This window comes from Nymphaea colorata, chromosome 11, assembly GCF_008831285.2.
Source record: "Nymphaea colorata isolate Beijing-Zhang1983 chromosome 11, ASM883128v2, whole genome shotgun sequence".
Taxonomy (NCBI): Eukaryota; Viridiplantae; Streptophyta; class Magnoliopsida; order Nymphaeales; family Nymphaeaceae; genus Nymphaea; species Nymphaea colorata.
The window spans coordinates 4,563,415-4,581,971 of record NC_045148.1 but is presented as its reverse complement, the minus strand read 5'-3'; the positions used below and the strand labels follow the sequence as shown (position 1 = coordinate 4,581,971).

General features: G+C 36.8%; 1 protein-coding gene across 1 annotated transcript; it reads left to right on the top strand.

Moving 5' to 3' along the window:
• The first annotated feature begins 2,243 nt into the window (after positions 1–2,243).
• On the top strand, positions 2,244–8,010 carry LOC116264821 (coproporphyrinogen-III oxidase 1, chloroplastic). Its single transcript, XM_031645230.2, has 8 exons — positions 2,244–3,123; positions 3,228–3,303; positions 3,713–3,807; positions 3,960–4,043; positions 5,011–5,098; positions 7,384–7,508; positions 7,621–7,719; positions 7,821–8,010. Exons 1-8 carry the CDS (start codon positions 2,572–2,574, stop codon positions 7,887–7,889), a joined length of 1,188 nt encoding a protein of 395 aa, XP_031501090.1. The 5' UTR covers positions 2,244–2,571; the 3' UTR covers positions 7,890–8,010.
• Positions 8,011–18,557: the final 10,547 nt, after the last annotated feature.

The window sequence follows — 18,557 nt, the reverse complement described above, 5'->3', positions numbered from 1 at the left end:
TGTTTCCAAAACATCTATTAGATCTTACCATTCAATCTCAATGTCAATCAAGGTTGTTTTAAAAGAATATGTCTTTAGTTGTTGGGAGCATATTAAGATTTAGATCCAACTTGTTTTGAAAACAACTATTTTGTTGCGGTGAATGGATTTGATCTATTTATATTTTACATACATTGGTTATTGTAAATATATTATATTTAAATTTAACAAGATTGACAAAATTATATGTATTATATATATATATATATATTCATTTATCTTTGTGGCGTGATTTTTTATTATATCATTAAAACCATCGTAAAAGATGCATTGATGATGACCAGTTGTTTGGCCATGCTTTTTAATGATAAAGTGAATGTTTTGGAGACAGTTTTTAACAATATATATATATATATATTCCCTGAAAACAAACTGTAAAGATGTATTGGTGCTGTGTGACTCAACGAAAAGCACTTCAACTTTTTAATCTAAGGAATTACATGATATTTTTTCGTGTAAATATTTATGGAAGTTTTATATGTTGGTTTTCGAATCTCTATAATTAAAATTTGCATGTGCATTACGTGGAAAATTATATAAAGTTATCGCCAAATCTCAGAAGCCATATGCGGTTAAGTAATTTAAGGTGCCTACGGTGTAAAATATTTTGACGATTCATGGTATTGCAAATAAATTAACAGGTTTACGTAGTCGTACATGGGTCTCTACCCCTGACTTTCACCTCATTAGGTCCAATGGAATTGTTGTTTTATTCATGTTCTGTAAAGGTAAGGGCGAGCAACCACTAATGTTTACGAAGATAATATTACAAAAAAAATCAAGAAAAAAAATCACAAACTTTTAATTTTTTGTTAGGGAAAACAGCCTGGTCATACGCTTTTAAGATTTCAATTTGCTTTGCAGTTTGGATAGACTACATTACACCGTTTAACTTGAGTGTCGCACTTGTCATTGTTTACAGCTTAGAGTAATAATACACTAAAATATGACAGCAAATACAAAATTTAAACTTTGAACCTCTTAAATGTGTACTACTAAGTTAGGCTGCTTGAGGCCATAAGATCAAATTTTTCTTCCAAAATTTTTAAACTTAACACCCTCAGTATTCTCTTCTAACTTCTACTAGCCACTCAACAGCGTCTAACTAAAATTGCTTGTTAATGAAGAGCACGAAAGTCAAAGAAGCATATAACTTGTATACATAGAGAAATTGAAATCAACATGTTACTTCTATAATCGAATGTTTTTTTTTTTTCTTAAGTTTGCATCATTAAAAACCGTCAAAAAATGTGCATTAACAACTACCAATTGAAAGATGCATTGGTACTGTATGTCTTATGGAAAGGCACTTCAACTTTTTATTAAGGAATTTACATGATAAATTTTTAGTCTAAATATTTATGGAAGTTGTAATATGTTGGTTTTTGAATTTTGTAATTAAAATTTTGTAAGTGCATTCTAGGCAACCCTACATATCAACTGTAAATACAGTTGCCTTACGTCAAAAATTATGCAAAAATGATCCCCAAATCTCATATGCCATGTTGACTTAAGTAATTTAAGGTGCCCACCGTGCAGAAAAATTTGGCGATGACATTAACCAATAAATTAACACGTTTATGTAGTTGTACGTAGGTCAGTCCGTGACTGTCACCTCATTAGTTTCAAGTGCAACTATTTTTTATATTTTTGCTAAAGATAATGTGAATAACCACCAAGGTTTTGGAAGATAATAGCATGAAAATTTTCAAGTTAAAAAAATTACTAGATGGAAACTTTTAACTGGAAGGTCATAAGGTTCTGGTTTGTTTTGTGGTATAAGTGGACCTACAATATACCACGAGATTTGAACCTCAAACCTTTTAAATGTGAACCACATTATCGCCCAATTGCTCTAGCCCCTTTAAAGCCATAACATTGAAACTTTCTTACATAATATTTAAACCTAACGCCCTCAGTATTCGCTTCTAACTTCTACTTGCCACTCATGACCACTCAACAGCCTGTAACTAAAATTGCTTGTTAATGACGAGCTCGAAAGTCAGAGAAGCATTTATAAGGTATCGAATTCATTTCTCAAAAGCCAAAGTCAAATAAGTTTCATTTGTTCACAGGTTCTCTTCTCCTGTGGGAACCTTGGTTACCAAACCTACGCCATTAAAATATTGACAAAGCCCCGAAACAAGCTAACGTGATACACGGAAAGAAGTGGGAAAGCTATAAAAATAAGGAAAGGTGGTTTCCTTGATGCTGGTGGGGGTGAAACTGGTGGGGGAGATTACCAGGGGCTGCCCATCGTCAGCACCTTGGACCTGACCGCCTCCCCAAAACCGACGGCTATCCCAATCCACTTTGGATCTCTCTGTAATCTCTGTCTATAAAGATTTCAGTGTTGACGCCCTTTCTTCTCACTGGCTGCTCTTCTATCTCCCCACTCCTCGGCAGCCTGTCCCTGTCTCTCTCTCCGTAATCTTTATCTATAAAGATTTCTACCTTGCCACTTCTCTTTTCACTGGTTGGTTGCCTCTCTCTCGCTCTCCCTCCCTATCTCCCTCCCTCCCTCCCTTTGTCATGGCTAGTTCTACCACCTTGTCTTCTCCTTCCTCCTTCCTTGGGTTTTCCTCGTATTCGTCTTCATCCTCTAACAGCGCGTCTGTAGGCTTCTTCAGACCATCACCACTAAAACCCAACAAAATTTCCATCTCATTTCCGAGGAAGAGAGTGTACTTCCGGCCTTCGAGCTCAATATCCGGCCCTGCAATCGAGAAGGAGGTGCCGCAGAGTGAGCGGCCGGACAGCTTCTTGAGAGATGGAGAGGCCCCAGCTTCTGATTCGTCCTCCGTTAGGGGCCGATTTGAGAAGATGATCAGGGAAGTGCAGGATAAGGTCTGCGCAGCTATCGAGGCGGTTGATGGGTGTCGGTTCAAGGAGGATGTGTGGTCAAGGCCCGGGGGCGGAGGCGGAATAAGCCGCGTTCTGCAGGACGGGAATGTGTGGGAGAAGGCCGGAGTCAACGTTTCTGTGGTCTACGGGATGATGCCCCCGGACGCGTACCGGGCTGCCACGGCAGGGACCGTCGTCAATGCCGGCCCCGTCCCCTTCTTCGCCGCTGGAATTAGCTCTGTTAGTTCATCTTTCGATCTCTGATATTCTCGTTTAGTTTTCAGTAATTCGGTTGATTAGTTGAACCGGAAAAGTTATGGTTCTTTGGTCCTTCTCGTTTGTAGGTTTTGCATCCAAAGAACCCATTTGCACCTACATTGCATTTCAATTATCGGTACTTCGAGACAGACGCTCCAGAAGGTATCTCATTCTCTTCGTTTTACAGTTTTTCTTTTTAATTGGTGATGGTTATCTTCTCTCCCTCTGATGCAACATACCTTGCATTTCAGTTGCTTTTGGCTTTTGCTTTGTTTGGTCTATTATCCTTTCGGCTGACTAGAATTACACTGTTTGACTGCAAATCTGGTAGCTTAGTTTCATTCACTAAATGAGATCTTGATCATTGTTTAGAACTATTGATGGCCGCATGTGTTATTGCAAAACAGAGCAAGGTAGTTTAACTCTTTGAAAATCATAAAACTAATTTAAAAGCTTGTCTAGAATATGTTGAGAATTAATGATTTGCACGGCCTATTCTTCCATCTCTAAATGAAACTTTAGGTAAAATCCATTGCATGTCTGATGAAATTGGTATATGCTTTGCGTTCAGATGCTGCTGGAGCACCACGAAAATGGTGGTTTGGCGGGGGTACGGATTTAACCCCTTCCTATATATTTGAGGAGGATGTTAAACATTTCCATTCGGTAAAGTTCATCGTCCTGAGGCCATTGTGACGCTTGTCCAACTTTCTTATAGATCTATTGACATTATTTGCACATTACCATATTCTGCAAAGTGAGTTCTGAATTTATCCTTTAAAATGACTTAATGAAAAACATTGCTTTTGATTTTGTAGATTCAAAAGAAGGCCTGCGACAAGTTTGATCCTACTTTCTATCCGCGGTTCAAGAAATGGTGTGATGACTATTTCTGTATCAAGGTATTCCCATTAAATCTTGTAATCCTTGTCCTTCTAACTTCTTATATGAAAACCAAGAGAATAACTTGTAGAAGATGATTGAAAGAGCAGGAAACGAATGGGCTGGAAGCATTGGAGCAGATTGTGAATCTCTGTGGCCAAAACTTTGAGCTTTAGCTGGATATAAATGCTTATATCCAATCAAACCAATGGCCCATATAATGGTCGATTCCAACTTGAACTGAAGTCGCTAAACAAGCCTAAAGGATGTCCTTTTGAATTTAATCAATCTGTTAGATATAAAATGACCGTTCAAATATAAAAGTGTGACTTCTCTCTGGTTTCCAGTACGGGGTAAGATTCTATTCTTTCAAAGAATGGATAGCTGATCAAAATGTGACCAATCATAATGCCTAAGTGATTCTCCACTAAGTGGTGAAACTACAAATCAGGGTGTTACTTTTATTCTACGCTTGTGCATTTATTTGATTGTTTTCTGATCATGAATGGCATCTCTGAAAGCGAACCCATTTCTGTCCTTTCCCATATTTTTATATTTGTCCTATTTGAGCAATAAGGACCTTGCGAACATAGCTGAAAAGCTCCTGCCTTATGTTGGTTCCTTGGATAGTGCGTGTGATGAAGAAAAGTTTCAAACTGACATATAAAATCAATTAGTCATACCGTGCTTTTTTCTTTGGATATATAACTTCAAAGAGAGATCCAGGCTTGAACCATCTTGAGACCAGTGATAGAACCCTTGAGTGTACTTTTCTACTTGCGGATCCCTAGTTGTGTACCTGTAGAATCAGCTTGCCCTGGGAGTGGCACCCTTGGGATCTGAATCATGACTGCCTCCATTACTGCCAAGGCCAGCCTCACTGTGACAAGCATTCGGGTCTCTGTACTGCTATTGTTTAGGAAATAAATTTTCACTTTAAATTGTAGACAGTAAATATTCCTTTTGTACTGTTTATTCTGTCTACAGCACCGGGAGGAGCGGCGTGGGCTTGGTGGAATCTTTTTCGATGACCTAAATGATTATGACCAGGAGTTCCTTCTTGGTTTTACAACAGGTATATTTATGTCTTTCTGTTTTTAGTTTTTAATTCGTGTCCACTATATTGTACTAATCAAGCTTATGGTTTATATATTTTGTAGAGTAATACTATAGTTTCCGACTGAACTAAATTGAATTTCTTTATTATTCCTTCTTCTTTCTTAAAGTTGTTGAGCTAGTTATTGATCTATATTATAGTCCTTCCTTTTTGTTTGAATAACATGAATGTCGGCACTGCTTTACTTGTTATATGGGTGCCAGTTGAAGCTGGGAGCATTTGCAAGTTGGTCCTAACCCTGCTTTATGTGCGTAGGATACTTTTTAAGAGGCATGTTCATTTAACATCATTTGTGTGGGGTGCATGTGAATGTGCTTTCATGTGTATATGCATGTGCATGTGTTGGAGGCATGTGAAATGTGTTTCCCTGTGTCTATCCATGTTTGCATGCTTGCACGTGCATGACCTTGTATGCATGCTGTTCCAAATTTCCAATGGCTTCAATTCTGTCCTTGAGCATAGACTTGACAGAAAACCATAATGATAGAAGTCCAAGAAAGAATGTCTAGAATAAAAGAAACAATATTTCATCACTAGAAAACCCAAAAATGATAAGTTCCATGGCCCTAATGCATACTGCACAACACAAACAGATGGCCCAGCTTTCGGGTACTTGGAAATTGGAATAACCCAGTGAATTGTAATAGGGTCAGATGCTGATTCTTCCAAAACTCGTACTTAAGGGGAAAAGTTTCAGATTCTACAACCATATCTATCTTGCCCAAGTAACTGAGGGTATTCATATTGTTAATTCTGAAGTGACACTCGGTGAACATTGGAGTAACTGAGGCTTATTTGTTCTTAAATGGATACATCTTTTGAGAAGATTTGGAGGATAATTTCACATTCAGAATTCAGATAGGAAGTATTGTATGCACTTATCTTTTTTTTTTTTTTGTTATTTTTCTGCAAAAAGGTTATGCACATGAGATAATATAGGATATGATTGATCTCTCACTTACGGTGTAATCTTTGTAAAAACTGCATGTATTTGGACATAAAACCAAAATAGAAAATGGACTATCAATGTGATAACTTGAGAGAGGCCCATTTGTTGCACCAAGCCTTAAAAATGGGGTTACTTATCTCAGACTTGCATATGATCAGAGGACAGCATGTTACCTTGGTTGGCAAATATTCATGCCATTACTTTTACTTGAATTTGAGATAACCTTAACAGTTTGTGCCAAAAGGAACAATTACCACTGTCATTGCACCATCTTTTCCAGTCTGATGTATTTGTTTTCTTTCCATTTGCTTCCTGGAGGTGTTTTCACCTCCTTGGAGATCCATTTGAATGAAAGCTTGCTATCCATGTTAAACCCAGTTTTTGCAGAATGATCCGAATATATTGGTTCAATCTTCCTTGCCATTACGAAGCTTATATGAATAAAACCTAGTCACATGGACTCTTCCTCTATCTGAGTGTTGTACGCATGTTAATACAGCTGGACACGAGTGTGGTCTTGGCATGGCTTGGATACAGAAAAAGAACTGTCAGCAGTCAAGGCACCAGTGCCTCTTCCTTCCACACACCCCACCCCCACCAACCCAAAAAAAAAAAAGAAAAAACACCGAGTCAAAGTTGACCAAGTTTAGTTTGGTCCAGAAATGGCAACAAAATTTTTTTTTAAAGCCATTCTGTCTGCATTGTTAGCTTATAAATGTAATTTTTATGCAAGTAATTAGAGCCTCACTAGTATATTTTGACTTGCTTATTTTTTCACTGCTATTATTTGTAAACCTGTTGTAGTTGTGGACTGTGAATAGTAGCAACTTTTATTACATTTAATGCATTTATTATCCTATTCATATTGATTAATAACTATTCAAAGCCAATTCGCAGCTTTTATGACCTATTTTGACCTTTTGCTGGCAATTTTTCCTACGATCTTCTTTCATATACACATATATTTCTGTAGCTTGACGTGCGAGCTTTTTAGAAGCTACTCTTCACATGCACCTGTACCCATGTAACATGGGTAAAAAGTGGGCAAAGTTCTCTAGACCCAGATGTCTGCACTGAGAGAACCATTAACATTGCTTATGTCAACTCTACCCCTTACTAGCCTCGAAGAAAAACATAAGGCTGAATTCTGAAACTAAATTTCAATTTAATCTGATGTTTGTGGAGATTGCCGACAAGAGTTTTCTACCCCTATCTCTCTCTCTCTCGTTATATATATATATATATATATATTAACTCGGTAGTTCTCTTCCACTGAATCTGTATTATGTTGCAGAATGTGCAAACTCTGTTGTTCCAGCCTACATACCACTGATAGAAAAGCGGAAGGATACACCTTTTACAGAACAACACAAGGCATGGCAGCAGTTAAGGAGGGGGCGCTATGTGGAATTCAACTTGGTACAATAATTATCAATTTTCAATTATCCTAAGTTAATTGTAGATTTTGTTATTGTCACCAATCCTCAACGTGTGACTTCCTTGGAGAAACTGATCCTGTCAATATTTCAAGGTTTATGATCGTGGCACCACGTTCGGGCTGAAGACAGGGGGCAGGATTGAGAGTATTCTAGTTTCTCTACCTTTGACGGCCCGATGGGAATATGACCATGTGAGTTCCTTTCCTTGTTTCTGGGCTCTGTTTTTCTTTAGAAAGCGCAAGGGTGCTAATTCTTGGTGATTTCTTTTTTTTTTTCTTTTTTTTTTTTACAGAAACCAGAAGAGGGAACTGAAGAATGGAAGCTCCTTGATGCATGTGTTAACCCCAAGGAGTGGATCTGACGCCTCCCATTTCACCTGTTTGCTCTTTTCATATGTCCTGTGGTTTTTGTCACATTTTTGTGCTTAGAGAATCTTGTAGTATGCTTTGAGATGTATAATAAGAGGAAATTTATTTTTTGGATTTGCTCCTCCGTTTATGTTTCTTGAAGAGGGGGATACCTCTTTGGGATAACTGCAATGTTTCATTATTAACTACACAAAAATTTTATATATCACAAAAGTTAATAGGCAAAAGTTTAAAGTCTTCTACAATATTTAATTGTTCAAACGGCAGGGTTTAATAACAAGTTCGTCTCAGGTACGCCTTGTTCTTTCATTAGAGGGTAGGATTAATCAAATATTTGAGTGGTGAACTGCTTTCTTCACCTAGGTGCTATGCCAATGTCTTGATTTACGCAGTTTGGGGCTCTGATTGTCATCGTTCAATGGTAGTACCTGCATTCAAGTGTTCATGTTGCATCTTCAACTTGGTGCTTTTCAGTGACAGAGCTATGATTTCATCTTTAGGTGGGCTGAACAGTCCTACAACCAGTAATTTTTTTTGGAAAATCTTTAATAGGTCCAATTATTTTTTCAAAAGTTTTACAGGGGCTGCACTAAAATTTTTGAAAATATAAAATTTACTTGAGCGGGGAGGCCATCGCCTTTGCGGGGCCCACTTCCCTCCACCCCTGTGCTGGTTCTCTTAGAAAGCCACAGTCACACGGGCTTACAAGCGCTTGTGCCTGCAAAAAATCCAGGTCCCCGGTTAGTGGTAAAAACCAAACAGACATTATGGCTTGACTTATAAATCTTTCAATGTGGAGGCTGTTTGGGAGAATGGAAATTGAGGTGGTATTTGTGCATTAGATTAAGTCACTGAGACCGATTGCCTTATATTCACATGATAAACTAGATTTGGGACAAAGAAAATGACTATTGCATCTCAAACAAGAAAGCCCTCAACAAAAGATAAGCTTTAATTCGAATATGATGACAAAAAGATTGAAAACAAACTTTTACAGCGAATTCTAGTAGAGCTCCTAAAGGCAGCATCAAGGAGATAATGGCAGCATTCTGCCAGAAAAAAACAACATCCACTTTGAGGCGGCCAATGAAAGTCAGTTCTGCATGTAGGCAATGTCAATGAAAGACAAAACTAAGGAAATATTGTCATTTATAGAAAACATTTCAAACAAATAGCACAAAGAAAGCCGATAAACTTTCATAAGGCTTATTTTCGGAAACATATAGTTCTCCTAGTACTTACTCACTAATGTCAAAAAACGAAAGAAAATGTCAGAAAACAATAAAAAATGGATTTTCTTGTTTATTTTCACATTGTTTATTCCTATTTTTTTTGCATTTGTTAAATTTTATTTTTAGGATTTCTTTTTTTTTTTTAAACTTGCCCAGCTTTTCAACTTTGCCGTATTATACCAATATATTTATGATAACAATGCTGTAAAGTTAGAATCCTTGGTTTTATTTGTAGCCATGAGTGGCCCATGACCACCGTGGAAAGGAAGCAGAAGACCAAAGCGAACAGTACAAAGATAAGCACAAAACAACAGCCCACCTTGCTATGCATCCATCTTCTAGATAGCAGAACCTACCACGATGGATTGAAAATCTAAGGAAAGAGCACAAAGCTTTGAATCTGATGAGCAACTATGAAAGAACGACCATAAAAATTCATTACTAATAAAAAATGAGGAAAAGAATGTAAAGGAAAGTCAATCGAGCGAAGCCTTAATGCTCAAAGGCCAATCAGAAAAGTTTATAAGCCTTAATGCTCAAAGCCCATTCATCCTTCTCTTAATATGAATTAAACCTTTTGTAAGAGTTCAAGGTTCAATTCTCAGAATTAAAATCCATGGACCAAAACAATAGTCGCTTCCCTACACAGTAAGTTAAAATCAAAGACAGTGGTTACCCGACTCTGTACATCATCTAAATTGAAAATTTCTTTCAAAAGTTAATATGCCAACAAAGTAACAATAATCATCATAACAATAACAATTCACAGCATGGTGAAGCTGAGCTCTCATTTTCAAACATCTTATACACACATTTAGCATCTCATATTATTCAAAAATTGGAGGCAAACTACAAAAACATGATGTTGCGTCGTCTAATGGAGAATCTGGACCAACGGGTGGCAGTTTGCCACAATCTTGGCCACCAAAACTCCAGGCCGCAGACCTACCATCATCCCCATCTGCCGGCCAAGCTCTTGCAAGTTGGCATGCCAACGGGTGGCAGACAGCTTCTTTGGAAAACAAGCTCTGCCTTCTAGACACCAACACATCCATTTCAACCATTCTCTGCTATTAGAGATGAAAATAATCTTCTGCAGATCTTTAAATATCTAACGCACGCTAGCTCAAGTATTTCTTTCTTTGGGATAGAATGACCAACCATGAATCTTCAATCTTTTTGCTGGTAGATTTGATTCAGCAACTATTTTTAAATGTTGCCCTTAACTGCATGTTTTTATGTTTTACACATTATTATTAATGAAAACTAACTTGTCAAATTAATACTGAACAAAAAAGGGGATATGGTGTGCTTGCTCATGTTCCCACATCCTGAATTGTTCATTTGGCCATGTCCACGGATCATAAAATAAAGTGGGGCCAAGCTGTTGAAATCAACAGCACAAAAAGGGAGATGGCGTGTTGATAGCTGCTGCGGATCTGAACAACTACCCATTTTCACTAATGTTTGAAATTTGCCATAGTGAAGAAATCACCACTCACACCAACAAAAAAGCCATCAGCAGGCCGTTGCATCATCCGATAGAAAAAATGCAGCCAAAAAAGAAGAGAAAAAGAGGGGAAAACAAAAACAGAAAAAAACATGCAGACAGAAAGGGGACGCGAGGCAAGGAGATAGTTATGTACATCAAACAGTAAAATTCCTTGCAATCAAACATGCCCTTAAGCTCTGATGGTAAAAAACCGTCTAAGATTTAAATCCTGACAGGATGAAAACGTCACAGAGACCGTCGCTTCTGGTCCAGTCACAGCTTGGTTCCGCCATGTTTGAACCCATCGTCAGTGCTGCCTTCCAACAGTGACTTTTCCGACCATATAGTTAAAACAAACATTACTGATAATTTACTTACCATCAGGTAGTATTACTTAGGATAAAATGACGTGTACATGGACATTGTGCTGAATCATCTTTCATTACAAGGTATATGATTTAATGTGGCAGCTCCATAGAAGTGCATTCTTCAGTGGTGTGGCATCAATAGTACACCACTGAATGCCATAAACCTTGCAGTGCTTAGGGTTTGGCTGCTGCATGTTCGTCAATGTTTGCATGGCTGAAGTTAATATGTCGTCAGTGATTACATTATTTCATCAATTGAAATTTTTGGCCGAAAAACGGTTAGAAAATTTATACTTCACACTCCATATTTTTTGTCATTTAAAGAATGTCACGTTTCTATAAAAGAAAAAATGGCATTTTCCTTCATAGAAATTTGTTGCTAAAGAAACAAACATCACTGTACTCTTCACATTTCCATCACTGCATTTTGTTTCTATGTAAAAACAAATATTTGTATTAATTTATCTAAAATATATACATTGATACAATGCTTCTAAACCAAAGAAAAAAAAAACAAGTTACATAACTGCATTTATTCTAACAAAGAATTATGCTGGAGGGCTAGACGAAACTGCAAAAACATAAGTACATATTTGAGATGAAAGGATCATGTCAATAGGCAAGCATGATGCAACGGTAGAGAGGATCGTCTCCTCCAAATCCCAAATCAACGAACGCTCAAGTATATTGATCAAGAAACTTGACAAAGTTGTAACCAAAATGATAAGCCTAAGCAACAAAGGGAAAAAACTCAAAAAGGGAAAAAACTCAAATCAAATTCACATTGGCAAATTTCTCTCTTCAACTAAAAAAAAAAACCTAACCTCTACGTGAGTTATTTATACCTCAATTTAACTGAAAATTAGGAAATGGATCTATAAAGGGTCAAAACACTATGACTGGATCCAAAACGTCCAACTAAACCCAAGAAGTAAGGGTGGGCATCGGGCTGGCCCGATCCGGCCCATTTAAAATTTAAAAATAATTTTTAATTATAAAATAAATTTTTAAATATAAAATAGATTTATTAATAATAAATATATATTATTAAAACAAAAAAAAATTAAAAAACATTTTTTTTAATCTAAATGGGCCAGCCGGGCTGACCAGGGCCGGGCCGGGCCAGCCCGACGCCAAGGCTTAACAAGAAGGGCTGAATTTGTGCCACTTTTGCCCCTTCATTGTATGCAGGGGCCTCCTCTGGTTTGGAGCTTCAAACTATGCATGGATTCTCATTGGACCTTTTGAAGGGTGCGCTCATCAGGAATGGATCCCTAGACGCATCAAGTGACTCTAGATCTACTGGCTTCCTTTGGTTTTGCCCTAAGTCCAATACCAAGGTGATGCACTGATAGGGAGGATCGTCTCCCCTAAATCCCAAATCAATGAACTATCAATTTTATTCATCAAGAAACTTGACAAAGTTGTAATCAAAATGACAAGCGTAAGAAACAAAGGAAAAAAAAAAAACTCAAGCAAACTCACATTGAAAATATGGAAAGGAGTCATACCAGTGGACTAATTAACAAAACTATCATAGGCAAGCTCGTGACAACATAACTCATGATTTGACATGAGATATAAGTGCAAAGAAACAAGTTATTGATGAAAAACAACTAACTTTGCCATTTGGAGTTAGTGAATTTGGTACAACTTCTTTATGCCTATATAAATTTGTTATGGTGATTATAAAAAAATGTATGGCCAAGTATACAATAATGCATGCACTTTTTTTTTCAGCATTGCAAAAATATGAATATCATAACGATCTTCTAAAAGATTGTAATTCAAGGTTTATTCCATTTTCTAGAAAAACACTTACAGAAAAGGTTTAGTCAATATTTAAGACTGAAAAAAATGATATATCAAGGAGTTATAAATAATCTTGTGCATCGAGTTTCATTAACATTTGATATGTGGTCCTCACAACAGACATTAAGATACTTGTGTGTAATAGTACAATATATTGATAGAGATTGACAATTGCACTCTCATATACTAGATTTTATACATGTGCCTCCACTACATAATGTAAGTTGTATATGTGACGTTTTATCAGAGTGCATTACTATTAAATGAAAAATTTAATTGAAGATGTATCCCATTACTGCTGATAAATGTTTAACAAATGATAGTGGAATAAGTTTACTGAAAATGACCATAAAAAAAAAAAATATTTCATTTTCATTGGGAGGGAAACAATTTCATGTTTGTTGTGGTGCAAATATTATAAATTTCATGGTTAAAAGTAGTATGAATGATATAGATGTTACAATTTCAAAAATTTGTGACAATGTCAAATATATAAAGGGATCACCAAAACGACTAAATGCTTTGAAGTAATGTGTAAAGGTCATGAGTTTGAATGAGAAAAAAGGTTTAAACTAAGATGTTCTTACTCAATGGAACTCTACATTTATAATATTGACAGATAGATTGCTATTTAAATATGTTTTTCAACATTTAGTTTCATGTGATATTGAAAATGAGTGGTCTCATGCATCTGATTTATGTCAATTTTTGAAGTATTCTACAACACAACAAATCTATTCTCTACCATTAAGTAGGTAACAACTGATCTTGTTTTTTAAATAACCTGCATTGGCTTCGCCCCTTCATTGTATGTGTGGACCTCCTCAAGTGCACTTTCTATGGTTCAGAGCTTTGACATATGCATGGATTTAGGGGCTCTCAACCAACATGCTCGTTGGGCATGGATCCCTAGATGCATCAAGAAAGTCTTGATCTACCAGATCCTTGGATGCATAAGAAAAGTCTTGATCTACCGGATCCCTCTAGTTTTGCCATGCACAAAGCAACTCTCCATCTTCTATAAGCAGCTTTGAAGAGTCTACAAATGAGCCACCTTTGTGACAGTAATGTGCAACTACAAATGCATGATCTCCTAATGGCCTATCACCATGATGTGTACTACGAAACTCAATAAACCTATAATTAGAAAAGTATACATATTGAAAAGCCAGATTTTTTTAATTGAGAAATAGATCAAAATGTTCCACCATAGAATGAACATAGTGCAATTACAAGGATCACCAACATTTTAATAGTGCAATTACAAGGATCACCAACATTTTAAAATCTAACAACCTAGACAAATAGTAGGAATCACATTGTAAAAATTTTCAAACAAATATCCCCTCCTATTTTGCATCCTATCTTAATAGATTTTTTAATAAACACATACCTCTACATGACTCTTTGACACACTTAAAAAATGACTATGTCTCTGCCCTTTGTACACATTGCTCGTCGCTCTTACCGAATGAATGGTCTAGTGAAGTGTCAAGATCATGGTGATAGAGGAGGTTTGCTACCTACAACACCACAAAAAGTTCATCGGACCCTATCATTTAGAGGAAAGAAAAGTTGTAAGTGAGAATCAGATTAAGGGAAAGCATTTGATTTAGTTTGAAGCCCTTGCCCACATGTTTAACCCTTTAATGGCTTTATCTAGTGTTTGGTAAAATTTCACAAACTCTTTAATGGTTGTGACTTCTGCAATGCATATGAATTTATACATTGAATGCAATATTTTCACCATTCATCTTGTGGTGAAAGATGTGCATTAGTAATAGAAACTATGGAAATCAAATTTGGATTGTTATAGTGGAACCTAGTAAGAGATGACACATAGTTACATATATCATTTCATATCTGATCAGGCATCCAAAGAACTCTTTGGTTGTATATCCAATTCTATTACCTAGGGCATTTTACAACTTTTAACTATATATCTTGGACAGTACAATGGATACATTTCTAACTGTTAGACTAGCAAGTGACTAGATTATACCAAAAACAAAGTAAGTAAATAAACTCGTAACAAAGCACAAATAGTATTAACAAAAAAATAAAAACCATGCAAAGATAAAAATAGATAAAACCACTTATAGGATATGTCCATCAGTTGGCTTGTATCCAGTCACACACAAAGGCATGATAAGATCCAACAATGAGCTGCACTAGAGGAACAGCTTCCCATTTGGCACATGAGGAATTAAAATGTAGGTATGCCGCAAATATTGCTTAAACATGCAGAAAGCCATTATTCATCGCCTAATATTTCACGGTATCTGGAATATGGAAGAAGGAAGTAACAAAAAATTCAGATGATAGCTGAAATTAGGCACTTTGCTTCTGCACATACATGCACTTCACCCTGCAGCCAAGTTCTGAGCTTGTGATTGACCTATTCTTATTTTGAGGTTCTCTCTCTCCCACGCCTATATATATATATGGAGAGAGAGAGAGTCTAATGTATAATTAAAAGAACATTCATAGATTTAAGTTAAATGACAGTCCAAAAGAAGTAACAAAAAGTAAACAATCCATGAACAAAAGAAACAAATAGAACAAGGGTCACAAAACTTGAACCCCCATAGCAACAAAAACTGAAGAAACTAAGTTTGAGCAGTCCGTTCACAAGACATATCCAATGACAATTGTAAATAAACTTCATTTGCAAAAAGTGAGAAATCTTTCATCCCTTCATTATTTCCTATCACCATCATACCTAGCAATAACAAAGTTGACACACATTCATAAATTAAGCAACACAAGTATGTACAGTAAGAATTAAACTTACAACACCTTGTAAAGTAAATATTACTAGTGAACTAGTTTGTGCATTGGGTTGTGACATTTCCATTAGCTAACTAAGGTTGTTGTCATGTTTTATCGGCATTTTGATTTGCACCTCTAATTCATTCATCTTATTTTGCAACCCACTGACCACATCATTCATACAATTTATGTACTCCGTAAGGGCAGCATTATGCTATTAGGAGCTCATTTTGAGTTGGCCTTTTGCCAAATATATCACAGGCTTTTACAGCTTGCCTATATACGTAAACACACTCATTCTTGTCTTCACTAATTGCTTGATATAAGACAACACCTAGCTATGTACTACCCCTAGAATCCTTTGGTAATTGAGCTTCCATTTGCAACTTCTTGATATTTTTTTTATGCCTTTAACCAATTTTTGTCAAACTCAACTTTCCACTTCTCATTTTGAATGTAGCCTTGAGGTTATATTGGGTTTTTGAAGCAAAAAAGAGGCATATAATTAGGTTTCTGCAAATGAAGCCCTAGAGGGTGACTTGGTGACTATAGCAATGTCTTTCGATTGGGAGTGTCTGAAAAGAAAATTTTACAAAAACAGGTTGAATCTTAACTAGAACTTGTTTAAGTACCTATTTCTTTCATTCTACTCTTTGAATTACATTTAAAAAATTAAATAAGATAAATTTAAGTGTTTCTTAGCTTATTTCACCAAAAGTTGAATGTCCCTTTATAAAATATTTGGAAAAAACATCCCAAAAAACCACAGCTTTATAAGTCTCAACCAACATGCTAGAGATAGTATCAGGAAAAAAATGTGCATAATGTGCTCGTGATTCTAATAGCATGAAGCCCCACCATCGACCTTACTTTTCCTCTTCCCTCTAAAATCTGAACAGTAGAGAAACAACGTATATAAACTAAGAGGAGCAAGTCCAATAAGAGGGAAAGAATAAGTTATTGCAAAGCAAAAAATAAGCCGTAATGTTGACCCACATCTCCCAAGTTCATAATGCATCAAAGTCAATGATAGATGCAATAACAAGCACAAAGGAAAAGGAAAAGGAAATAAAACACCCATCTTCCGCAACTCCATTACGTTTTATAATTACAGAGGTCATATCATGAGCTACATAAATATCACAAACGAAACCAAAGGAGGTAGATGAAGTGCCATGTATAATTCTGTAAGTCAAGCGTCACCATAGCATCAGAAGCTCATGCATCTCCCTAGAAAGCATCTCGATGGGTGTACACCCCATCTACCCACAGATTGAATATCAAAAACAAGATCGAAGCTAAACTAAAAAAATCAATAGAATTGTATCACTAATTAAAAAACAAGATCACATTCTCACATGCACATGCTTCATGTCCATCCAATTTCAGTTTAGTTTAAGGGTGGGCAACGGGCCGGGCCGGTGAGCCTGGCCCGGGCCCGGCCCGATAGCCCGGGTCTCGGCCCGGGCCCGGGCCCGGCCCGATAGCCCGGGTCTCGGCCCGGGCCCGGGCCTGCCCATTTGAAATTAAAAAATATTTTTTAATTATAAAACAAAATTTTAAAATATAAAATGTATTTAATAATAATATATATATATATATTTTAAAAAAATAAAAAAAAATAAAATTTTAATCTAAACGGGCCGAGCCGGCCTATCGGGCCCGGGCCGGGAAATTCCCGGCCCAATCGGGCCGGGCGGCCCGGCCCGTTGCCCAGGCCTAGTTTAGTTAATAGCATAGAATGACATCATCATCGATAAATCCCCAAAATTCGTCTATCTAGCTAGCTGCCCTACTAGCTAAGAGGAATGAAAACAATCACCAAAGAAAGAGGCATATCAAAGGATGCAAAACAAGGAAAGGTGGAAGAGTCAGTTGAATTAAAATACCTTGTTGGAGAAGATTTCGACGTTGGAGAGAGCAATGTGGCTGAGGAGGTAGAGGCACGTGAGATTCCACTGCTTGATTCCTACTTCTCCGTTTTTCTCCATCTACTGCTGCCGATGATGAACCAACCAACAATTGGATCTAAGTAACAATAGGGACCATTTGGAGGGAAGTATGAATAAGTCAAACGATCACACGACTTCAAGTGAAAAATTAAAAGCATGTTGCCTAATTTTTTAACAAATGGCTTCAATTTCCCTTATGCCAGAGATTTTACCATTGACAATACCTTCATTCCATCAGATTTTGGTCAACAGCAAAGAACAAAACTTTGGCATCACTGATGTTTGTTGAACGGATGATAAATGCTTTGATAGTGAGAATTTTCCCATTCCCCATCTACAACCCTAGTTATCACTTGCATTTCACCAACTATGGAGGCGACAAAATGTCAGTATCTCAAACATGTTTAATGAAGGGGAAAAGCCACCATCATAGTGCAATCCTCACTAATCCTTGCCCCTTCTCCAATAGTGAAGCAGTTCGTCGTTGAACAAGGTTCAAGAACACGGGTATTCAAGAATGAGGTCTTGGTTCCATTAGAGACCATACGCATAGAAGAAAAGGGGCATTTCTAATTCTCACTGGCAATCAACATTTTGAATCACATCAAAGTTTAATGGAAGTAATAGGGGAAGAGTATCGATTTTATTTCTCATGAATGACAATCGTTATTGCATCAGAAATCAACACAACATCCATGAGAACCACTGCTTCATGACAATGTGATCATTGCTCTCATAAGATGATAAAGTCAAAGCTTATGTTTTTTCACTATCAACATAATTGACATGGGGCAGCAATCGATCATCAACAAGGTTGTAGCTACCAACATCAAAGACTTGTCTGTGCACCAACAATGAGGAGAGTTGTCAACCATTTCTCTCATGCAGTTGTGTAAACTTACAAGAAAATTGTTGCATTGTGTTCATAGGCATTTGGTTAAAGCACACGTTTTCAAGCTTGATCCGCTTTCGTTCATGTGCATTTATGGAAACATAACCCGCTGGCGCTTGTTATGGGCATAACACGTAAACA